At 43.1% G+C, this 25,860-nt stretch overlaps 1 protein-coding gene across 1 annotated transcript; it reads right to left on the bottom strand.

Annotated features, from left to right (window-relative positions):
• Positions 1-1,628: 1,628 nt before the first annotated feature.
• LOC310771091 (nephrocystin-1-like) lies at positions 1,629-4,183 on the bottom strand (the record flags this gene model as incomplete). The annotated part of the gene is made up of 4 exons (XM_083663763.1): positions 1,629-2,549; positions 2,925-2,969; positions 3,460-3,533; positions 4,071-4,183. Coding segments are annotated over 4 exons (511 nt in total), but the record flags the coding sequence as incomplete, so codon positions are not given.
• Between the last annotated feature and the right edge of the window lie 21,677 nt (positions 4,184-25,860).

Raw genomic sequence — 25,860 nt, 5'->3', positions numbered from 1 at the left:
TGTTGATCTTCTTGTTCCTTCAGTTGGATGTCTGAGCTTCACTGTGCAGAATGATGTGTGCAGAGTTTGACACTAGAAGACTGCATGTTTACACAATCATCTGCTGAAAGTGGAACGTTTCTCTGAGCTCACTGAAAAGGCCGTTTTCAACCAGCATGATTCATGACATCACTGGAGCCAATCCCTGTCCAGTATTCAGCAGTTAAATCCATTGGTGGTATGCTGTGATTGGCTAGTTATGTCCTAGATAACCCTGATTGGTTGCTTTGGAATTTTTAATGAGGGAAAAGGAGGCAAAGTCATTTAACCTTTTTTTGTGGAGAAGACCATCAGGCACAAATTATTGTTCAAAGTGGAGTATTTGATATACATCTTAAACATGACATTAGGGCGTCCTTAATGTCTCTGAGTGTAACTTAAAACCCATGGTGAGCTCTCAGTTCTCTCTGGGCTGTGTAGGCCAGCATACTTTTTGCTGAAAAGAATAAGAAGTGAAGCTAGTGCCATAAGCAGTGCCTATTTGGCCTGTGTTGGGACAACGCACGTCACTGGCTGCATATGCAGAGTGGTGAACACTTCAACTAAAGAATGATTTCCTCTTTTCAGGTTGTTTCATGTAATTATCAGAGGCAGAAAACTATGCAATATTTTACAAAAACATCTGAAAAAAACCCATAAATGTGTCTCAAATAAATTAGCTTTTTTCCTATCCAATTAATAATCTTGCGACTTCCCATATGATCTTGTGACCTCCTGTGGGGTCCCAACCCGCACATTGAGAACCACTGCCGTAAACAGTACATATAAAGTAAAGGAATGTTATTGACTTTAAGAATCCATACAGTAAGTTAGGCCTCCAGCTGTTTCAAACACAGTGGTCTCATGTAGAGTGAGATGCTGCCATCTCTCCACAGACAGAGATGCCGCCATCTCTCTATACAGAGAGACATGCATCAAGTATCACTGCTGCATCTCGTTGGCTCATTTTTGGCAGTTGGTAAGTAAAAAATAATAAAACTACAGTAGTTTGAAACATTTTTTCCATTGTTCTCAGGTGGGACAAGATACCACCCTATGAGGGTGGTATCGTCCGCGAACTTCAGGAGCTTGACGGACTGGTGACTGGAGGTGCAGCTGTTGGTGTACAGACCAAAGAAGTAGGGAGAGAGGACACCGCCCTGGGCAGCACCGGTGCTGATGGACCGAAAGTCATATGTCAACTAATCAATGTCAACTAATCAATGCTTATACTGTATTCTAATAGATAAAGGAGTGAGGATAATAAAATGCCTTACTTTTAGCTATGCAGTGTTCTAAGCAGACCGGATGGCATCCAGCAGATGATAGAAGGCTCATCCATAAGAGACTTGAGACTTGACTTGCAAACAATGACTTGTGAGCATCTGTCACCTTTAGTTACATTTGAACAAATCACCCTCTGTTATTGACAACATGTTTATTACAAAATAGTACAAGCTTTGGCAATAAATAACAGTTTCACAATGTGCTGATAGCGTCACTATAAAATCTAATATCCTGCATCTGTGTTGGTCCCAGTCCAAAGCCTTTCTATGACCTGCTTCAATGTAGTAAAATAACCTGCTTTCTAGTTTGCTGAGAGCTGTAGGAGGTGTCAGATGGACTCAAAGTTTGGCCAGCCGCTGTAGCATTTCGAAGCATCAATATATCATTGTTAACTGTGATGGTGGAGACGATTGTTCTCACACCAGTAGTAAAGTTCTAGTGTTTGTGAACATTAAGACTACATTTCCCATAAGCCCCGTTGTTTTCTAAATGTCTGAATATGAATGTTGCAGTGATTTATTGTAGCCTGGGAACCTGACGAATCTGCGAGCTGATGTTTAACCGTCGGGCCAATCACAACCGTTTATCAAATATATTGTTACGTTGATACGTTGACTGACAGAGGAGAGCCAGAGATGGTTCGAAGCGCATGAGCTATGTCACACGTTCCGTTGCTCTGATTGGTTGTAGGTCCAATTGTGTTCGATTGCATTTTACTGGGCATGTTGATTGATGACTGGGCTCCTGGAAATCAAAATTGAACAGAGAATTTCCAGACTCATTCGCATTTGCGAATTTGGTCTGGCGATGTCAGGCTAGATTTATTGATGTCAAAAAATGTTAGAATATGTCTAATATATACAGTTAATTTAACATATTGAGTCAAATTTTACTTTAACATAATGAACTCCAATCAAAATGTACCATGTACTGAGTGATGTTGCCGTGTGTTCATCCCCACCCTGTTACCGCGCCACCCTGAGGAGGTCAAAGGTCAACTCTGTGACATCAAAGGCGAGGTGCTGATGGGCGGGCTCGAGGAAGACCTGCGGGGTTCCTGATTGGCTGGAGGCTTGCTGGGCGTGTTTGAGGGCATCCAGTGTGTCATAGATGACTCTGGCCCGCTGCTCCTCGGAGGGCGGGTCCGCCCAGCGGGGGCACGGCAGCGAGGGGCAGTGGAGAAGGTAGTAGACTGATGACATGTAGGTCTTAATGAACTCCTGTTTCACATGGAGAAAGTCTCTCTGCAAACAAACAATAATAATAATACAAATTAATGGATTAAGTTTACAGTATTAACTGTATACACACACGCACATGGTAACACTTTGCAATAATAGTACATTAATTAAGGGTTAGTTAATGATTAATAAGCATTAGCTAACCCATAATTAACCATTATTAAACATTAACTAAACATTAATGAAAGTGTTACCCAGAAAGGATTTACCAGAATGGAATTATGTTAACATTTTGGTAGAGAAAAGCCAGCAGGTCAGAAGACACACATGGACAGGCAGCATTACAGCACTATCTACAGGGTAGTATAGGTATTACACGCGCAGGTGCACAAACACACACACACACACACACACACACACACACACACAGAGTCTGACCTTCTGCGCTCTGCTCATGTTGCTCTCAGCATCCAGCCAGGCGCTCTGAGGGAAAACACCAGTCAGTCAAACAATAAAACTCTATCAGCCAGAGCACCAAAAGTCAATCAATATAACCAGTCAACAAGTCAGCCAATCAGTGAGCCAGTCATAACCAGTCAACAAGCTGAACTGTGTATGGATATGTAGAGTATGGATATCACATTTTCAAAAGGTTTTCCTCATCGAGTCTGGAATCACACCCGTTTCAAGGATTATGAAACAAGTCAACGTTACGTTATTATGTGGAGTGCTGTGCTGAACAGTGCTGCTGGACACTACAGGGAGGGGCAAGTTAACACCGGCCGTCGCTGTTCCTTGTTGTTCTGTATTCAAAGTTGGCAAAGTCGACATAATATTCTGTCAGAAAAGAGTCAGGTTCACCAAAGCACCGTGAAGTTGTTCTCTGTCATCCCCCTGACAAGCATCATCACAGGGCAGCCTGACAGCTGAATACTGTATGTATGTATGCCAGTATGAAGCTCTGCCTACTGACCCTGACAGCATCCAGCAGGTCTGACTGGTCCAACAACACAGGGAAGGTAGACAGCACAGGACTGCACATCACATCTGAGAGAGAGAGAGAGCAGAGAGAGAGAGAGAGAGAGAGAGCAGAGAGAGAGAGAGAGAGAGAGAGGGAGAGAGCAGAGAGAGAGAGAGAGCAGAGAGAGAGAGAGAGAGCAGAGAGAGAGAGAGAGCAGAGAGAGAGAGAGAGGGCAGAGAGAGAGAGGGCAGAGAGAGAGAGAGAGAGAGAGAGAGGGCAGAGAGAGAGAGAGAGAGAGAGCAGAGAGAGAGAGAGGGCAGAGAGAGAGAGAGAGAGAGAGAGGGGGCATAGAGAGAGAGCAGAGAGAGAGGGCAGAGAGAGAGAGAGAAGGAGAGCAGAGAGAGAGGGCAGAGAGAGAGAAAGAGAGAGAGGGCAGAGAGAGAGAGAGAGAGAGAGAGAGCAGAGAGAGAGGGCAGAGAGAGAGAGAGAAGGAGAGCATCAGCAAAGCAGCACTGTTCCTGGAGACGCCAGAAGAAATGTGCAGGTTTTGTGTTGGTCTATTTTTGTTGTTTTTGGAGTTTGTTTACCTGGTTTGTTGATGGTTTTGTTTGGCGTTTGTTTACCTGCACTCTGCATGGTGGGCCTGTCCATCAGCAGTGTGTCAGCCAGCAGCTGTCTGTGCAGAGCCAGCAGGTGGACGCAGCTCAGACAGTGCAGCAGAGAGTCTGGGAGGACACTGACAGGGGACACATCAGAATCAGAATCAGAATCAGAATCAGCTTTATTGGCCAAGTATGTAGACATACAAGGAAATTGGGTCCGGTTGGCTTAACTCTCAATGTCCTCTCACACAAAAGAAAAAGAAAAAAGCATGCTCAGGCTAAAACAAACTAGAATCATACCATTAACCAGTGTTGGGGGTAACTCATTACAAAAGTAACATATTACATGTAATATATTACTTTTAGCAGTAACTCAGTAATATAACTTATTACTTATAGGATTTCAGTAATATTATACCAGTTACTTTGTCAAGTAACTCAAGTTACAAATTGAGTTACTTTTTTTAATCAAAGCACATATTTAAATAATTTCCTAATCAAACTGTGTATTATGCAAATAACCACTATAGATGACAATAACAAAGGAAAAGGATCACATTTAGAATTTTGGATTGTTTACACTGACTTCAAGATGGTTGAAATAATTTTTCGGGATGGTTCCGGGGTGACAATGTCATTCTGATACTGCTGTTATTACAGTGAAAGTAATGCAAAAGTAGTGTAATAAGTAACGAGTTACTCTACACAGACAGTAATATTGTAAAGTAACCTATTACTTTCAAATGAAAGTAGTAACATGTAGTATATTACATTTTGAAAGTAACTTGCCCAACACTGCCATTAACTCACAGCATGGTTCCCACTCCTTCTTAAACATCACATTCAAGGCCTTCCCAGACCCAATTCCCTCACATTCCAGGACCCAACATGGCATAATGTATATATATACAAATGTATATATCTATATCTATATCTATATATATATACTGTAGTTCAAGACTTTGTTGTACAACCTGCATCATTTGTCTTCAATCAGTCATGCGCGCAGGTGACCGTCACAATTTCTCAAAGCAGCATATATATATATATATATATATATATATATATATATATATATATATATATTATCAAAAGAAGAACTATATTACACAAAATATATAAATTCAAGCACTCTATTGTTTTACTTGAAAGGCCTTGATTCCCCCCCTCCCTCAAATGCACAAACTTTTAAGGACTTCAAGGAGCCATGGGAACCTTGTAACACACAGAACCCTGTAACATACACAGAACCCTGTAACACACAGAACCCTGTAACAAACACAGAACCCTGTAACACACACAGAACCCTGTAACACACAGAACCCTGTAACACACAGAACCATGTAAAACACAGAACCCTGTAACACAGAACCCTGTAACACACAGAACCCTGTAACACACAGAACCATGTAACACACATAACCCTGTAACACACATAACCCTGTAACACACATAACCCTGTAACACACACAGAACCCTGTAACACACACAGAACCCTGTAACACACAGAACCCTGTAACACACACAGAACCATGTAACACACACAGAACCCTGTAACACACAGAACCCTGTAACACACAGAACCCTGTAACACACAGAACCATGTAACACACAGAACCCTGTAACACACAGAACCCTGTAACACACACAGAACCCTGTAACACACACAGAACCCTGTAACACACAGAACCCTGTAACACACAGAACCCTGTAACACACAGAACCATGTAAAACACAGAACCCTGTAACACACAGAACCATGTAACACACAGAACCATGTAACACACAGAACCCTGTAACACACAGAACCCTGTAACACACAGAACCATGTAACACACACGCCCAGATCTTTCCAGAAGCTACAATGGAGTGTGACAGCAGACAATGTTTCAGTCATCTCAAACATCAACGTAAACGTCAGGTTTTGGTGTCAGTCCCAAACCTTCAACAATCATACAGGGAGAAATCCATCGTAAGCATGGGTCGGTTTGAAAATGTTGAAACCGGATCGATATTCCCCAAAAAACGTATCAAACCGGTATATCGAATTTGACCAAAAACATATATCTATCTATATCTATCTATATATATATATAGATAGATATATATAGTAATGTACGCAATAAATGACTGTAATGCGACTGCAGTTGGTAGCTATAATGCACCTCTAAGCTGGTATGCCAACCAGCACTAACACTGAATAAAAATAAGCAGAACCATTTAACTCATTGAGTGCCAATGACGACTTTAGTCGTCAATTCAAATAGTGACGTAGAGTGCCAAAGACGACTAAAGTCGTCAATTGCGTTTTTTGACGGGGGGATGTCGATCTAAGCCTCTTACATCGCCTCTTACAATATGGGAGCTATTGAATGTGTCTAACCTATTTTACAGAACCCTTAGGTGGCGACAGTGCTCTCCAGATAACAGAAAGGCAAGGAAAAAACAAAGAAGAAGTCGTTGGGGAAACGGAAATCGCATCGCATCCGTATGCATCGATATGCATGAAGCATAACGTTACTGTAGCTGTGCCTGCAGCAGCCAATCTGCTGCGACAATTGAGCCGCTCCGTGTCCGTTGCGACAGCACATCCGCATGATCAGCCGTGATCAACTGGAAGCATGGTTGCCGGTGACAAACACACGCGGAACGCTGTAAAAAAGCTGGATGTCGCGCACCCTTCACTGTGCACAGCAAACTCAGCAGAGAGCCACCAGAGACACTCCCATACGGAGGAGGAGTGTGCAGTTGAGGCGGGCGGGGGGGGGGGGGGGGGGGGCACGCAGAGCAGCACACAACACCCAGACAGACCCAGACAGCAGGACAGGGTTGGCAAACGCAAGCCAGAATATCCGATGCCCACCAGCAGCAAATCAAGACCAGCAAGAAGCTGCAACCAGCAGCGCACGCAGGGGCCAGCGCTGCTGGTTGCAGCTAAAAAATATTATTCTGCCAAACAAAATTCCCTGGCCTTCACTGTTTTATTGAAGGAAATTATTTTTGAGGTGTGACTACATTAGAAAATATTAGTTTCAGAGTCAGTGATGTGCTTGAAATGTTTAATTTCACAAAAGGCTCATTATCTCAGCTTCTAGAAAAAAATTGCTGTTTTTGGTTAAATCAAGCTATCTTCTCCGGCTCATAACTAAAGAACGGAAAATGGCAGATGATAGAAGAGAGTCTCATCGTTCTTTGTGCGTGTTCAGTGTTTACATAGTAATATCACACAATATTCTGTGGGCCTCGAGAAATCACTGAAAACGCTCTGAAACTCTGGCACTGGGAGCGTCCGTTCTCCAAAAGTGGCTGGCACTCAATGAGTTAACTGTAACAACACACTGTTTTTATTTCTCATAACTATTCAGCTTAACTTTTCTTCAAACATCAACATAATAAACAAAATAAGACTTGAGAAGAGGCTAATATGAAAAATCCCTAACGGTATTTTTTTTTTTTTTTTTCATATATATAATATTTTTGTTGTTGTTTTTTTCGGTTCGCACGTGATGAAACCGGTTTGGGCTCGTACACCGAACCGAACCGGTAAAACCGGGAATAGCCCATGCCTAATCCATCGTAGAAGAGGAGACATCACAAGACTGTGGAGTTCTAACAGTGTAATAAGGGCCAATACCATTAGTCTAGTAGGAACGGGGGGTCCCCGCGCACCCGAAAGATATATTTTTCTAACATAGATTTTTGTACTCCTCAAGGTGTCTAATAAACAAATTTTGTTGTTACCCCGTTGAAATAGTGTCCCATGGGTCCGTTTGGCGGCCATCTTTGCGGGCATATTGCGATGTCTGATGAAAATGGATAAGGGTCATAACTTTTGAACTAGATGTCATACAGAGACAAATGACACCACTTTTCTGTATGATTTCTGTATGAGGAATTGATTGAGAGGGTTGTTTTAATGATTTTAACAGGTTTAGAATAGTAAAACTCAAAAACATATGAAAAAAGTGTCTAATTTACTCTCAAAATCTTGCAAAAGAAATCTATCTACATATTAGTCCATGGGCCAGAAGGGTTGGGAATAATGCTCATATTGATTTTTGGCAAGGTATACATCTCTAGAGTTAGATAATATGTGAGAGGATTGCACCAATGGTAGCTAAATGTGTGTTATCACTCGGTTTATAACACCATGCAAAACATAATAGTTGCGGGACTTTTAGGGACATTTGAGGCTAAGTTCATGCAAATCAAGTCTAAAAGCACCAGAATTTGCCCAGAATTAGCCCAGGGCATGCTCTAACAATTGAGCCAGAGTGCCCGAGCTGGCGGCCAAATCCAATATGACCACTGTCCGAAAAAGATTTTGGCTATAACTTTTGAAAGAGATGAGCTAGAAATACAGACTTGGTGTCTATCTTATGTTTTTTTTTACCATTAGAAAGGTGTTGGAATGCTTATCTTTACTAATGAAGATGTGTGTGGACCCCTAATCTGCATATTTCCAAGATGGCGGCTACCTGAATATGAGTTTTACCATAACTGTTGATGCTTTTAGTAAACTCGGTGTCCATTTTATGGTTTTTGAGTTTTAGAAACACATTGTAATACTCAGATTTATGATTGAATCTATCTATAGCACTCTAATTTGCATAGTAAATAGGCTACCAATATGGCTGCTATCCCATTTCTTTTTTACATACACTTTTGTAGTTGTAAGAATGAGTTACCATCAAACTGGTGGAAACAAACAATCTACAGTATTTATCTTACATATTGTATTGAAACAATTTGTGAGTAACACTTAGGTATGTCCATGGGTTGGGGGGGTTAAGTTAGATTGAGTGTAAAGTGTTTTTTGTTTATATCCTTATATCCACAGCCAGATTAATCAAATATTGTTGTCTTGACCGCATTGTTGGTACAGGCACTCTTGCATCCACATTGAGGTGCCACAGGCTCCAGCTTTACAGCATTCACAGCACCCACTACATGACTTTTTGCAGCTGCAGCAGAGAATGATGACTCAGGCTTTACTGGCATCTGAAAGATGGGTCCAGTAAGGTTCCCAAGTCTTGGTCATGGGAGTCCCAGTACCAGCCCCACGTACTGAACTGTGGATATTTTGCTGGACAGAGGTTGCCTGATTCCAGTAGAAGCTGGTCTGCAGCAGTCCCCATTTGACATGCTGAATCAGTGCATCTTGGGTGGGAGGCAAGTTCTCAAGGGACTTGGTACCATTTCAGAAAAGCGGATGTCTGGCTTTATCTACTTGGCTGGAGACACAGCTCTTGCTGGACATGACAACAACCATAATGCTTCCAGTCTTTGGACATCGACATCTGAGTTGATCGGTTCAGGCTCCAAGGTGAAGGCATCCACGGTCTCAGTGAGATCCGCATGTTGCTTCCCAAGCTGCCCATCCACTCCTTTTCCCATAGCCCTGGAAGGCTGATGTAGTATCACATCATTTTAGCAAATGGAAGAGATGTAATGCCAGTGATCTCTGGGGACCAAGAACATTGCAGATTTTGTGAACATAAATGTACTTTCCACATGTGAAGCCGATCCAGTGCTCTGTGAGGCCTAATGTGTAGAAGAAGCGTATTGCAAGTATTACAACATGACTGTCTGACGTATGGATCCTGAGTTTCTATGGCTACTGGCCCAGCATGTGCCAGGTGCTATAAATCATTATACTGTAGTGTCTGCTTCAGGATGGTTACAAGGCTGAAGTGCAGATATGTCATATTCAGATCTGTTGGAAGGTATAACATCCTTCTTGGTAGAAAGGAGGAGTTCATCCCAAAACCCTGGTCGCCCTCACCTTGGGGTTGTCATGTACAGCAAAAGCTGTGGCTCCAGCCAAGTAGATGATGCTAGACATTGGCTTTTTTCAAATGCATCAAGAGAACCTGCCTCCCACCCAAGATGCACTGATTCAGCATGTAAAATGTGGACTGCTGCAGGCCAGCTTCTACTGGAATCAGGCAACCTCTGTCCAGCAAAGCATCCAGAGTTCAGTACGTGGGGCTGGTACTGGGACTCCATGACCAAGACTTTGGAACCTTACTGGACCCATCTTCCAGATGCCAGTAAAGCCTGAGCAATCATTCTCTGCTGCGTCTGCAAAACGCAACTATTATGTTTTGCATGGTGTTATAAATCGAGTGATAACACACATTTAGCTACCATTGGTGCAATGCTCTCACATATTTTCTAACTCTAGAGATGTATACCTTGCCAAAAATCAATATGAGCATTATTCCCAACCCTTCTGGTCCATGGACTAATATGTAGATAGATTTCTTTTGCAAGATTTTGAGAGTAAATTAGACACTTTTTTCAAATGTTTTTGAGTTTTACTATACCAAACCTGTTAAAATCATTAAAACAACCCTCTCAATCAATTCCTCATGCAGAAATCATACAGAAAAGTGGTGTCATTTGTCTCTGTATGACGTCTAGTTCAAAAGTTATGACCCTTATCCATTTTCATCAGACATCGCAATATGCCCGCAAAGATGGCCGCCAAACGGACCCATGGGACACTATTTCAACGGGGTAACAACAAAATTTGTTTATTAGACACCTTGAGGAGTACAAAAATCTATGTTAGAAAAATATATCTTTCGGGTGCGCGGGGACCCCCCGTTCCTACTAGACTACATGTCTTACTTGTACCCCTACGCCCCGGGCTTTTGGACTAACCCCCCAGAACAGTTAGGAGGGGTACTGGTTGAAATCTAGTCCTATGAAATGGGACAACCCTTGGAGATCCTGATTCATCATCAGTAGTCAGACAGATGCCACCAGTTTGTTGCCAGACATCAAGGGCCCTATCGTTGCAATCGGCGTAGAAACTGCGTTTAAGGCCTAGCGCTAGGCCGCCTAGCGCAGTAAGTGGGTGTGGACCAGCACACTCGCTATCTTGGTATCGGCGCTACACGCAGACTCAACCATTACAACCACGCCTTTTAAGCGTAAAATTATGCACCGTCATGCTCATTGGATAAGTGCAATAAACGAATCGCACGCTTGCCTTTTAAGCTCCAATTCCAGTGGTCCAGCAAAACCAGACAAAAGCCAAGCACTCTGCCCCCCCCCCCCCCCTCCCTTCATCCAGTCTGTCTGTCTCCATATATAGGCTATTATTCCATATTATTATGCTTCTCAAACCAATCTAACTGCAGTTTAAATACTGCAAGCATGTAAATACGCTACACTATAGCAAGATCAAAGTGAAAAGAATGTTCTAAAGGCATCAGCTAGAAAAATATAGCCTATCCCTATATGATGAGATTAACACATTGACTGCCAGCCCTTTTTTCAATGCTGTAGGTAGCTTCTGCCAGGCCGTTTTTTGAGGATTCTGGCTCATTTTAAAAGAGCCGAGGATTCTTTTCTGCTTGGAGTTTGTGAACACAAAGTTCACAAAAGTACTAATAGAATGTGTGCTTTCTCTGTCTAAAAGAGTTAGTTTGTAGAGTTAGTAGTTATGTAGATATTAGCCGTTGAGTACAGCATGGTTTCAGCTGTCTGAGAGTGGAAGCTGAGATAATCGCAGTTTTGTGAAATTCAATCAAACAGGCAGAACAGTCACTTTAACCATTTATTTTTGGCATCAGTGAGAGATCAGACATCCAAACAATATAGTTCCGAACGCCCTCTCCTTCAACTCCTCCCTCCGTGGGCGTGTCTAGTGGCTTTCAGCCTGCGTTTGTCACAAGCGAGTGCTCGCTGCAGCCTCGCTCCCTGGCAGCGAGTTTGAGCAGCCTCCCTCCCTGGCAGCGAGTGTATGAGAATGAGGCTCGTTCGTTTCTGGGTTTTCGGAATGCGTGCGATTCTGGCCTTTCTGCGGGCGTTTCAAAGTGTGTTTTACCCATAATATATTATGCAAATTTGCAATCCCCCGTGTGCTGCTGCTGGCGCGGCCCGAGAGCGGCGAGTCTGGTGACTGATGACTGTAAAATCGGCAAGCCATTTCCTTGTGAATGGAGGAAGCACCCGCCTGAGGCGGCTGCTTTTGGTTGACTTTCTCTCTGTCGGGAGGGCACCGTCGCCACCTAGCTGGTCGGTAAAATAGATTATACACATTCTCTTCCTCCAATTCTGCTATAGGAGATGTAAAAGGGGTTGATCGATGTCCCACCGTCAAAAAAAAAAAATGTTTATGTAAGCCGAGATATCTCGTCCTTGGCACTTAACGGTTGGATCATGTAAGCCGAGATATCTCGTCCATGGCACTCAACGTGTTAATAGATTGGTGAAAGTTTGTCCAGAAAGATATCGTTTTCTCTCCCCTGCTAGGATGGTAGGATATGCACATAAATATAGCCTACATTATGTAAAGTCATTGCATAAATGTGTTTTTATTGTAAAACTAAAATGTGAAGTAGAGCCAATTTATTGGAGCGGACATCACAGTAGGACATGACAGAAGCGCGTTACGCTGTCACTTATCTAAATCACGTTAAATCGACAAGAGATATATATAGCCCCAATATGACATAGATGTTTCACATACAGAGGTCTGCAGAGTCAGGAGGAGCTGGCGTTGCCTTTTCCCGCGGTGTGCTGCTTTGATGAAAACAATTAGGCTGCAGTAATATTTATTAGACGATAGGTGGCAGCAGCTCACTTGAATCTGCTGAATCACCTGAGAAACGATACACTGTGTGACCACAACACGGTTAAAATGGCAGAGTGGCGCTGTCCACTATTTCTGTTCATTGACTCCACAGGAAGTGCCTGGAGTGAACCAAAGAAGAAGAAGGCTGTCTGATAACGTTAAATAAATAAATAAATAATAGTATTTTATGCCACGCAGCGCTGTGGAAATAGGCTACAGTGTGTACTCATCCATCAACTTTGTAACACAACAGTGAAGGTAAGACATCATTTCTGCTTATGGTAGTAGCCTAACAGAAATAAGATGATGTATGGGCTTGTTATTATTATCTCCGCCAGGAGATTATGAGATTGTCGCCTACAACAGGCCTGTGTTAGCTAACGTTAACATTAGGGAGTTTGCCATGTTAGGCTTGCGGGGTCATCCCTATGTTCCCCGGGTCCTATGTTCCCCGTTTTTAACACTCTCCGTAACATTTGGGGTGTCTATCCGCTATGCCGACCACCCGCAATGCCGACCTTAGGTTTAGGCGTGAGGGGTGGGAGAGGTTAGGTTTTGGGTTAGGGTCTGGGGGAGGTTAGGAAGGGTTCTATGTTCCCCGGTCCCACAAAAACGGGGAACATAGGACCCGGGGAATATAGGACCCGGGGAACATAGGTACGCTCCCAGGCTTGCCATGCCACCGTTAGATAACTGCAACTGAATGTGTAACGTTAACAGTGATTAACCCCATGGTACCGCTAATCGTTTCCTCAAGGAACATGGTTCTGTGCTGTTGGTAGGCTATTTGGTAGCCTATCTGATGCCTGTAGTGCGGCGCCGCACAAGACATCATTTCTGCTTATGGACAGACTGTAGCCATAAAGTTAAGTGGCTAGCGAACATGGCTAATGGGAGCTAAATCTAAGTCCCGTGTAAACCATAATATCTGTGTCGTTTTAACTTTGATTGCATTTTTTTCCCCACCAGATTAAAGAAAACATTTAGGCCTATGTGATATTGACTGATGCGCGGTCATGCATCATGGTGTAGCTACAGTAACGCTAATCAATCTACAGTAGCTAGCTCTGTTTTGGACTGGAGCTGCATATGGAGCTAGCTTGTCGTCTGAGCCATGCTGTTTTTCAATCAGGGAATTAGGAAAACTAACGCACACATTACATTAAAAAAACACATCAGTCAACATCACACAGGGTCTTTTCTTTAATCTGGTGGCAGCATTTTTCAGTAAAATGTGAAACGACGACAGATAATGGTTTATAGTGGGACTTAACATAGGTTCCATAAAGATCAGGTTGTTTGTAAACAAACTGCTTTGGTTGCTAACAGAAAGAAGATGATGTATGGGCTTGTTATTATTTTGTAGGTAGTAATAATAACTAGATGGTCTACATTTCCTAACGAAAATGTAATTGTGCTTGCTGTCCTCGCCATGCACCGCCTGGCTTCCAAAGTCCCTGCCCATGGACCTAGGGGGACTAAGTAGTTATGGGGGTGCCTATGTGAGTAAAAGGACTTTGGAGTAGAAGTACTTGGTAGGTGGGGAAGTCAGACTGGTTGTAGCCTACTAGAGAGACACAAAAGGCTGGCCCAATCTCTGCAATCTAAAACTACATTACCTGCAAACTACAGCATCAATAATTACCATGTATTGTAAATGTCTCCAACTGTCTCAAGGAAAATAGGACATGATAACCTCCAGAGAAGTAGTATTCCTTGTAGTGTCATTCATGTTTATGGTTGCGACAACAACTGTTTACAAAACTAGCAGGCTTACCAGAGCTGCAAACACACAAGTGAAAAGCTATCAATGGCTGCATCTAATCAGCCAGTAACTAATGTAGGCTATCTTCCATTATGTTAGTGTAAGAAGTCAAATGTACTGATAATAGTCCCTGGTCACCAAAGTAATGTTACCCTTTTAGTTTTGTTACAGAGTTGCTGATCGGTTGTCATGTGTCCAGTCAGCCAGAGAAGCTGCTTGGGTAGCATGCTAACTAACGCCTAACGCAGTGGTTCTCAACTGGTGTAGCCTCAGGACCCACTATTTTCCTTGACATGAAGTCGCGACCCAAATTTCAGATTTTGTTTTAAACCACTCAAATTTATTGCACAAAAAATAGCGCATTTATTTAATACACAATGCCTTCATGCACTGTCAAATGAACAAAAAAGTGCAACAGAAGTGCAACTAGGGCTAAAAACCAATTGAAATAAGGCAGACTTGAATTACAGGCCTATATGTTTTTAAATTTAAACAAGTCAAACTGGTCATGGTCAGAAAGTCTTCTTTGAACTGTATGAAATATGAAATAAAAGGCAGACTTTTCTTGAATCACAGGCAGGCTATATGCTTTTTAGTTAAACTGGTCATAACTTTTAATTAAACTGGGGCCATGCTAATCCAGTTTCAATCATCTGAATTGAAGTAAAATTAAATATGAAATGAAAAGGCAGACTTCTCTTGAATTACAGGCAGAGCATATGCTTCAGCTTGTTAAACAAGTGAAACTGGTCAGGCTAATCCAGTTTCAATAATCTGAAAAAAAAAAAAAAAAAAAAAAAAAAGTAAAAGTACTGTACTGTAAAAGTCCGCGACCCAATCAAAACGGCCCCGCGACGCTACCCACCAGTTGAGAAATGCTGGCCTAACGCTAGCATTAGCTCAATTAGCTTGTTGCAACTAGTCCCAAACATTGATGAACAGTGTGTCCTAACGCCAGGGGGACAAGGTGTTTGTTTTGGCTGGCTGAGGTTAGCCTATAAGGCACAGTTGTTGTGGCTAACAGCCTCCATTCACACTAGGCTATTCACACTAGGCTATCTCTTCCATTATGTTTTCAAACCCAGCTGGCTGTATAAAATGAACAACCACAAAGTGGTGACACTTACCCATGGGTTCAGTTCATTTTGTTCATTCATTGTTTTCTGGACATGTTACCATGCTACATTAACACAGCAGGTAACAGAACAGACAGGCCTCCCATGGTTGGCGACAAGTGTATATCATTGTCTCTACCCAAGATGCAACACTGCTCTACCCAACATGCAACGCTGCTGCTCAGAGTTGCTCTTAAGCTCTATTTATCTGGTCAAATCTCACCGGATTCCTGTTTCCAGTACACTTTTAGCATTTGGTTTTTAACAGAGAAGAGTTGGAGTTGCTGAAAACATACAGTATGCAAATGAGAGGGAGACCATGAGTGATATACCCACTGAGATACAAGCATAGGTGTGTCTGTTGTCTGTATAATAGCGTGCGTGCGACAAGTGACAAGTGTCAAGTGTCATACAAGAAGGAAGGCTGGCCATAATGAGAATGAATCTGCACTTCCTGCCGCCCTTCAAAATAAAACCATTTAGAAGGGACAGGCACTGAATGCTGCTATAGCGCCCCCTAAAGGCTAAATGACAAAATACTTCTGATATAGGCTCAGAGTACATCCCTCCACACCTGTACCAAGTTTGGTTAGCATCGGACGATTTTTGTGAAATAGGCCCCACCCACAGAAGATTGGAAGTGGATTATATCGCAATGGTGTGTTTTTTTTTTGAACTTCCAAATCAGTGTTGTGCAGGACACTCCCAACATGATGTGTGCGTTGGTTTGGTGAAGATTGGACAGAATTTCAAGGAGAAATGGCAAAAAAACTGTTTTGGACAAAATGCAAAATGGCCGAAAATCTAGTCAGACGGAAATGGGCGTGGCCTAGTTGAGTAGATGCGGGAGGACCCAAGGAATCCAGGGAAAAAAGAATTTTGATGATAAACCCTACGGTTCAAAAGTTATCGAGCAAAAGGTAAGGAGGGCTGTTATAGCGCCACCATATGGTCAATTGGTGCAATTTTTTCGGGGATAGTTAAAGACCCCTCAGTGCACCTCCCTACCAAGTTTCGTAGCTCTAGCTGTTATGATTTCTGAATTACACCTAATTTACTGCAAGATTTTGCAAGATTTTTCCAAACCCCATGCAAGTCAATGGGGAAAAAAATGGCGCTTAATGGCGAATTGCGGCCAAACCGCTTTCACAAACCCTTAACAAAGTCATAGCACACCTGTCCTCAATAAGCCGGTCATTTTGAGGTCTGGCATGTCTATGTGGCGCAAAAATTGGGGGAGTTATTAGTCGTAGAACTTTTTGGCAGATAGAATAATAATAAGTATGTGGGATTTCAAGATTGTGCCTTGCTTGTCAGCAAGCACAATAATTATTGCTTTTATCTCGGAAATGGAAGGTGCAATCGTGATTCCGCCCACCAGTAGCGTACTTTTTCACCCCGATTCCAACGCCGCCATGCTTGAGTCTCTACGACTTACGGTTGCGGAGATACGTTGCTGTAGCGCCCCCCATAGGCAAACAATAGCGCCCCCTACATGCCAAATGACACTATCTCTTCTGAAATCAACTCAGAAGTGTCAAGTGTCATACAAGAAGGAAGGCTGGCCATAATGAGAATGAATCTGCACTTCCTGCCGCCCTTCAAAATAAAACCATTTAGAAGGGACAGGCACTGAATGCTGCTATAGCGCCCCCTAAAGGCTAAATGACAAAATACTTCTGATATAGGCTCAGAGTACATCCCTCCACACCTGTACCAAGTTTGGTTAGCATCGGACGATTTTTGTGAAATAGGCCCCACCCACAGAAGATTGGAAGTGGATTATATCGCAATGGTGTGTTTTTTTTTTGAACTTCCAAATCAGTGTTGTGCAGGACACTCCCAACATGATGTGTGCGTTGGTTTGGTGAAGATTGGACAGAATTTCAAGGAGAAATGGCAAAAAAACTGTTTTGGACAAAATGCAAAATGGCCGAAAATCTAGTCAGACGGAAATGGGCGTGGCCTAGTTGAGTAGATGCGGGAGGACCCAAGGAATCCAGGGAAAAAAGAATTTTGATGATAAACCCTACGGTTCAAAAGTTATCGAGCAAAAGGTAAGGAGGGCTGTTATAGCGCCACCATATGGTCAATTGGTGCAATTTTTTCGGGGATAGTTAAAGACCCCTCAGTGCACCTCCCTACCAAGTTTCGTAGCTCTAGCTGTTATGGTTTCTGAATTACACCTAATTTACTGCAAGATTTTGCAAGATTTTTCCAAACCCCATGCAAGTCAATGGGGAAAAAAATGGCGCTTAATGGCGAATTGCGGCCAAACCGCTTTCACAAACCCTTAACAAAGTCATAGCACACCTGTCCTCAATAAGCCGGTCATTTTGAGGTCTGGCATGTCTATGTGGCGCAAAAATTGGGGGAGTTATTAGTCGTAGAACTTTTTGGCAGATAGAATAATAATAAGTATGTGGGATTTCAAGATTGTGCCTTGCTTGTCAGCAAGCACAATAATTATTGCTTTTATCTCGGAAATGGAAGGTGCAATCGTGATTCCGCCCACCAGTAGCGTACTTTTTCACCCCGATTCCAACGCCGCCATGCTTGAGTCTCTACGACTTACGGTTGCGGAGATACGTTGCTGTAGCGCCCCCCATAGGCAAACAATAGCGCCCCCTACATGCCAAATGACACTATCTCTTCTGAAATCAACTCAGAAGTGTCAAGTGTCATACAAGAAGGAAGGCTGGCCATAATGAGAATGAATCTGCACTTCCTGCCGCCCTTCAAAATAAAACCATTTAGAAGGGACAGGCACTGAATGCTGCTATAGCGCCCCCTAAAGGCTAAATGACAAAATACTTCTGATATAGGCTCAGAGTACATCCCTCCACACCTGTACCAAGTTTGGTTAGCATCGGACGATTTTTGTGAAATAGGCCCCACCCACAGAAGATTGGAAGTGGATTATATCGCAATGGTGTGTTTTTTTTTTGAACTTCCAAATCAGTGTTGTGCAGGACACTCCCAACATGATGTGTGCGTTGGTTTGGTGAAGATTGGACAGAATTTCAAGGAGAAATGGCAAAAAAACTGTTTTGGACAAAATGCAAAATGGCCGAAAATCTAGTCAGACGGAAATGGGCGTGGCCTAGTTGAGTAGATGCGGGAGGACCCAAGGAATCCAGGGAAAAAAGAATTTTGATGATAAACCCTACGGTTCAAAAGTTATCGAGCAAAAGGTAAGGAGGGCTGTTATAGCGCCACCATATGGTCAATTGGTGCAATTTTTTCGGGGATAGTTAAAGACCCCTCAGTGCACCTCCCTACCAAGTTTCGTAGCTCTAGCTGTTATGGTTTCTGAATTACACCTAATTTACTGCAAGATTTTGCAAGATTTTTCCAAACCCCATGCAAGTCAATGGGGAAAAAAATGGCGCTTAATGGCGAATTGCGGCCAAACCGCTTTCACAAACCCTTAACAAAGTCATAGCACACCTGTCCTCAATAAGCCGGTCATTTTGAGGTCTGGCATGTCTATGTGGCGCAAAAATTGGGGGAGTTATTAGTCGTAGAACTTTTTGGCAGATAGAATAATAATAAGTATGTGGGATTTCAAGATTGTGCCTTGCTTGTCAGCAAGCACAATAATTATTGCTTTTATCTCGGAAATGGAAGGTGCAATCGTGATTCCGCCCACCAGTAGCGTACTTTTTCACCCCGATTCCAACGCCGCCATGCTTGAGTCTCTACGACTTACGGTTGCGGAGATACGTTGCTGTAGCGCCCCCCATAGGCAAACAATAGCGCCCCCTACATGCCAAATGACACTATCTCTTCTGAAATCAACTCAGAAGTGTCAAGTGTCATACAAGAAGGAAGGCTGGCCATAATGAGAATGAATCTGCACTTCCTGCCGCCCTTCAAAATAAAACCATTTAGAAGGGACAGGCACTGAATGCTGCTATAGCGCCCCCTAAAGGCTAAATGACAAAATACTTCTGATATAGGCTCAGAGTACATCCCTCCACACCTGTACCAAGTTTGGTTAGCATCGGACGATTTTTGTGAAATAGGCCCCACCCACAGAAGATTGGAAGTGGATTATATCGCAATGGTGTGTTTTTTTTTTGAACTTCCAAATCAGTGTTGTGCAGGACACTCCCAACATGATGTGTGCGTTGGTTTGGTGAAGATTGGACAGAATTTCAAGGAGAAATGGCAAAAAAACTGTTTTGGACAAAATGCAAAATGGCCGAAAATCTAGTCAGACGGAAATGGGCGTGGCCTAGTTGAGTAGATGCGGGAGGACCCAAGGAATCCAGGGAAAAAAGAATTTTGATGATAAACCCTACGGTTCAAAAGTTATCGAGCAAAAGGTAAGGAGGGCTGTTATAGCGCCACCATATGGTCAATTGGTGCAATTTTTTCGGGGATAGTTAAAGACCCCTCAGTGCACCTCCCTACCAAGTTTCGTAGCTCTAGCTGTTATGGTTTCTGAATTACACCTAATTTACTGCAAGATTTTGCAAGATTTTTCCAAACCCCATGCAAGTCAATGGGGAAAAAAATGGCGCTTAATGGCGAATTGCGGCCAAACCGCTTTCACAAACCCTTAACAAAGTCATAGCACACCTGTCCTCAATAAGCCGGTCATTTTGAGGTCTGGCATGTCTATGTGGCGCAAAAATTGGGGGAGTTATTAGTCGTAGAACTTTTTGGCAGATAGAATAATAATAAGTATGTGGGATTTCAAGATTGTGCCTTGCTTGTCAGCAAGCACAATAATTATTGCTTTTATCTCGGAAATGGAAGGTGCAATCGTGATTCCGCCCACCAGTAGCGTACTTTTTCACCCCGATTCCAACGCCGCCATGCTTGAGTCTCTACGACTTACGGTTGCGGAGATACGTTGCTGTAGCGCCCCCCATAGGCAAACAATAGCGCCCCCTACATGCCAAATGACACTATCTCTTCTGAAATCAACTCAGAAGTGTCAAGTGTCATACAAGAAGGAAGGCTGGCCATAATGAGAATGAATCTGCACTTCCTGCCGCCCTTCAAAATAAAACCATTTAGAAGGGACAGGCACTGAATGCTGCTATAGCGCCCCCTAAAGGCTAAATGACAAAATACTTCTGATATAGGCTCAGAGTACATCCCTCCACACCTGTACCAAGTTTGGTTAGCATCGGACGATTTTTGTGAAATAGGCCCCACCCACAGAAGATTGGAAGTGGATTATATCGCAATGGTGTGTTTTTTTTTTGAACTTCCAAATCAGTGTTGTGCAGGACACTCCCAACATGATGTGTGCGTTGGTTTGGTGAAGATTGGACAGAATTTCAAGGAGAAATGGCAAAAAAACTGTTTTGGACAAAATGCAAAATGGCCGAAAATCTAGTCAGACGGAAATGGGCGTGGCCTAGTTGAGTAGATGCGGGAGGACCCAAGGAATCCAGGGAAAAAAGAATTTTGATGATAAACCCTACGGTTCAAAAGTTATCGAGCAAAAGGTAAGGAGGGCTGTTATAGCGCCACCATATGGTCAATTGGTGCAATTTTTTCGGGGATAGTTAAAGACCCCTCAGTGCACCTCCCTACCAAGTTTCGTAGCTCTAGCTGTTATGGTTTCTGAATTACACCTAATTTACTGCAAGATTTTGCAAGATTTTTCCAAACCCCATGCAAGTCAATGGGGAAAAAAATGGCGCTTAATGGCGAATTGCGGCCAAACCGCTTTCACAAACCCTTAACAAAGTCATAGCACACCTGTCCTCAATAAGCCGGTCATTTTGAGGTCTGGCATGTCTATGTGGCGCAAAAATTGGGGGAGTTATTAGTCGTAGAACTTTTTGGCAGATAGAATAATAATAAGTATGTGGGATTTCAAGATTGTGCCTTGCTTGTCAGCAAGCACAATAATTATTGCTTTTATCTCGGAAATGGAAGGTGCAATCGTGATTCCGCCCACCAGTAGCGTACTTTTTCACCCCGATTCCAACGCCGCCATGCTTGAGTCTCTACGACTTACGGTTGCGGAGATACGTTGCTGTAGCGCCCCCCATAGGCAAACAATAGCGCCCCCTACATGCCAAATGACACTATCTCTTCTGAAATCAACTCAGAAGTGTCAAGTGTCATACAAGAAGGAAGGCTGGCCATAATGAGAATGAATCTGCACTTCCTGCCGCCCTTCAAAATAAAACCATTTAGAAGGGACAGGCACTGAATGCTGCTATAGCGCCCCCTAAAGGCTAAATGACAAAATACTTCTGATATAGGCTCAGAGTACATCCCTCCACACCTGTACCAAGTTTGGTTAGCATCGGACGATTTTTGTGAAATAGGCCCCACCCACAGAAGATTGGAAGTGGATTATATCGCAATGGTGTGTTTTTTTTTTGAACTTCCAAATCAGTGTTGTGCAGGACACTCCCAACATGATGTGTGCGTTGGTTTGGTGAAGATTGGACAGAATTTCAAGGAGAAATGGCAAAAAAACTGTTTTGGACAAAATGCAAAATGGCCGAAAATCTAGTCAGACGGAAATGGGCGTGGCCTAGTTGAGTAGATGCGGGAGGACCCAAGGAATCCAGGGAAAAAAGAATTTTGATGATAAACCCTACGGTTCAAAAGTTATCGAGCAAAAGGTAAGGAGGGCTGTTATAGCGCCACCATATGGTCAATTGGTGCAATTTTTTCGGGGATAGTTAAAGACCCCTCAGTGCACCTCCCTACCAAGTTTCGTAGCTCTAGCTGTTATGGTTTCTGAATTACACCTAATTTACTGCAAGATTTTGCAAGATTTTTCCAAACCCCATGCAAGTCAATGGGGAAAAAAATGGCGCTTAATGGCGAATTGCGGCCAAACCGCTTTCACAAACCCTTAACAAAGTCATAGCACACCTGTCCTCAATAAGCCGGTCATTTTGAGGTCTGGCATGTCTATGTGGCGCAAAAATTGGGGGAGTTATTAGTCGTAGAACTTTTTGGCAGATAGAATAATAATAAGTATGTGGGATTTCAAGATTGTGCCTTGCTTGTCAGCAAGCACAATAATTATTGCTTTTATCTCGGAAATGGAAGGTGCAATCGTGATTCCGCCCACCAGTAGCGTACTTTTTCACCCCGATTCCAACGCCGCCATGCTTGAGTCTCTACGACTTACGGTTGCGGAGATACGTTGCTGTAGCGCCCCCCATAGGCAAACAATAGCGCCCCCTACATGCCAAATGACACTATCTCTTCTGAAATCAACTCAGAAGTGTCAAGTGTCATACAAGAAGGAAGGCTGGCCATAATGAGAATGAATCTGCACTTCCTGCCGCCCTTCAAAATAAAACCATTTAGAAGGGACAGGCACTGAATGCTGCTATAGCGCCCCCTAAAGGCTAAATGACAAAATACTTCTGATATAGGCTCAGAGTACATCCCTCCACACCTGTACCAAGTTTGGTTAGCATCGGACGATTTTTGTGAAATAGGCCCCACCCACAGAAGATTGGAAGTGGATTATATCGCAATGGTGTGTTTTTTTTTTGAACTTCCAAATCAGTGTTGTGCAGGACACTCCCAACATGATGTGTGCGTTGGTTTGGTGAAGATTGGACAGAATTTCAAGGAGAAATGGCAAAAAAACTGTTTTGGACAAAATGCAAAATGGCCGAAAATCTAGTCAGACGGAAATGGGCGTGGCCTAGTTGAGTAGATGCGGGAGGACCCAAGGAATCCAGGGAAAAAAGAATTTTGATGATAAACCCTACGGTTCAAAAGTTATCGAGCAAAAGGTAAGGAGGGCTGTTATAGCGCCACCATATGGTCAATTGGTGCAATTTTTTCGGGGATAGTTAAAGACCCCTCAGTGCACCTCCCTACCAAGTTTCGTAGCTCTAGCTGTTATGGTTTCTGAATTACACCTAATTTACTGCAAGATTTTGCAAGATTTTTCCAAACCCCATGCAAGTCAATGGGGAAAAAAATGGCGCTTAATGGCGAATTGCGGCCAAACCGCTTTCACAAACCCTTAACAAAGTCATAGCACACCTGTCCTCAATAAGCCGGTCATTTTGAGGTCTGGCATGTCTATGTGGCGCAAAAATTGGGGGAGTTATTAGTCGTAGAACTTTTTGGCAGATAGAATAATAATAAGTATGTGGGATTTCAAGATTGTGCCTTGCTTGTCAGCAAGCACAATAATTATTGCTTTTATCTCGGAAATGGAAGGTGCAATCGTGATTCCGCCCACCAGTAGCGTACTTTTTCACCCCGATTCCAACGCCGCCATGCTTGAGTCTCTACGACTTACGGTTGCGGAGATACGTTGCTGTAGCGCCCCCCATAGGCAAACAATAGCGCCCCCTACATGCCAAATGACACTATCTCTTCTGAAATCAACTCAGAAGTGTCAAGTGTCATACAAGAAGGAAGGCTGGCCATAATGAGAATGAATCTGCACTTCCTGCCGCCCTTCAAAATAAAACCATTTAGAAGGGACAGGCACTGAATGCTGCTATAGCGCCCCCTAAAGGCTAAATGACAAAATACTTCTGATATAGGCTCAGAGTACATCCCTCCACACCTGTACCAAGTTTGGTTAGCATCGGACGATTTTTGTGAAATAGGCCCCACCCACAGAAGATTGGAAGTGGATTATATCGCAATGGTGTGTTTTTTTTTTGAACTTCCAAATCAGTGTTGTGCAGGACACTCCCAACATGATGTGTGCGTTGGTTTGGTGAAGATTGGACAGAATTTCAAGGAGAAATGGCAAAAAAACTGTTTTGGACAAAATGCAAAATGGCCGAAAATCTAGTCAGACGGAAATGGGCGTGGCCTAGTTGAGTAGATGCGGGAGGACCCAAGGAATCCAGGGAAAAAAGAATTTTGATGATAAACCCTACGGTTCAAAAGTTATCGAGCAAAAGGTAAGGAGGGCTGTTATAGCGCCACCATATGGTCAATTGGTGCAATTTTTTCGGGGATAGTTAAAGACCCCTCAGTGCACCTCCCTACCAAGTTTCGTAGCTCTAGCTGTTATGGTTTCTGAATTACACCTAATTTACTGCAAGATTTTGCAAGATTTTTCCAAACCCCATGCAAGTCAATGGGGAAAAAAATGGCGCTTAATGGCGAATTGCGGCCAAACCGCTTTCACAAACCCTTAACAAAGTCATAGCACACCTGTCCTCAATAAGCCGGTCATTTTGAGGTCTGGCATGTCTATGTGGCGCAAAAATTGGGGGAGTTATTAGTCGTAGAACTTTTTGGCAGATAGAATAATAATAAGTATGTGGGATTTCAAGATTGTGCCTTGCTTGTCAGCAAGCACAATAATTATTGCTTTTATCTCGGAAATGGAAGGTGCAATCGTGATTCCGCCCACCAGTAGCGTACTTTTTCACCCCGATTCCAACGCCGCCATGCTTGAGTCTCTACGACTTACGGTTGCGGAGATACGTTGCTGTAGCGCCCCCCATAGGCAAACAATAGCGCCCCCTACATGCCAAATGACACTATCTCTTCTGAAATCAACTCAGAAGTGTCAAGTGTCATACAAGAAGGAAGGCTGGCCATAATGAGAATGAATCTGCACTTCCTGCCGCCCTTCAAAATAAAACCATTTAGAAGGGACAGGCACTGAATGCTGCTATAGCGCCCCCTAAAGGCTAAATGACAAAATACTTCTGATATAGGCTCAGAGTACATCCCTCCACACCTGTACCAAGTTTGGTTAGCATCGGACGATTTTTGTGAAATAGGCCCCACCCACAGAAGATTGGAAGTGGATTATATCGCAATGGTGTGTTTTTTTTTTGAACTTCCAAATCAGTGTTGTGCAGGACACTCCCAACATGATGTGTGCGTTGGTTTGGTGAAGATTGGACAGAATTTCAAGGAGAAATGGCAAAAAAACTGTTTTGGACAAAATGCAAAATGGCCGAAAATCTAGTCAGACGGAAATGGGCGTGGCCTAGTTGAGTAGATGCGGGAGGACCCAAGGAATCCAGGGAAAAAAGAATTTTGATGATAAACCCTACGGTTCAAAAGTTATCGAGCAAAAGGTAAGGAGGGCTGTTATAGCGCCACCATATGGTCAATTGGTGCAATTTTTTCGGGGATAGTTAAAGACCCCTCAGTGCACCTCCCTACCAAGTTTCGTAGCTCTAGCTGTTATGGTTTCTGAATTACACCTAATTTACTGCAAGATTTTGCAAGATTTTTCCAAACCCCATGCAAGTCAATGGGGAAAAAAATGGCGCTTAATGGCGAATTGCGGCCAAACCGCTTTCACAAACCCTTAACAAAGTCATAGCACACCTGTCCTCAATAAGCCGGTCATTTTGAGGTCTGGCATGTCTATGTGGCGCAAAAATTGGGGGAGTTATT

Source organism: Poromitra crassiceps, assembly GCF_964638095.1.
Source record: "Poromitra crassiceps genome assembly, contig: HAP1_SCAFFOLD_348, whole genome shotgun sequence".
NCBI classification, from domain to species: domain Eukaryota; kingdom Metazoa; phylum Chordata; class Actinopteri; order Beryciformes; family Melamphaidae; genus Poromitra; species Poromitra crassiceps.
The sequence above is the reverse complement of the archived record's forward strand: the minus strand, read 5'-3'. Positions and strand labels throughout refer to the sequence as shown.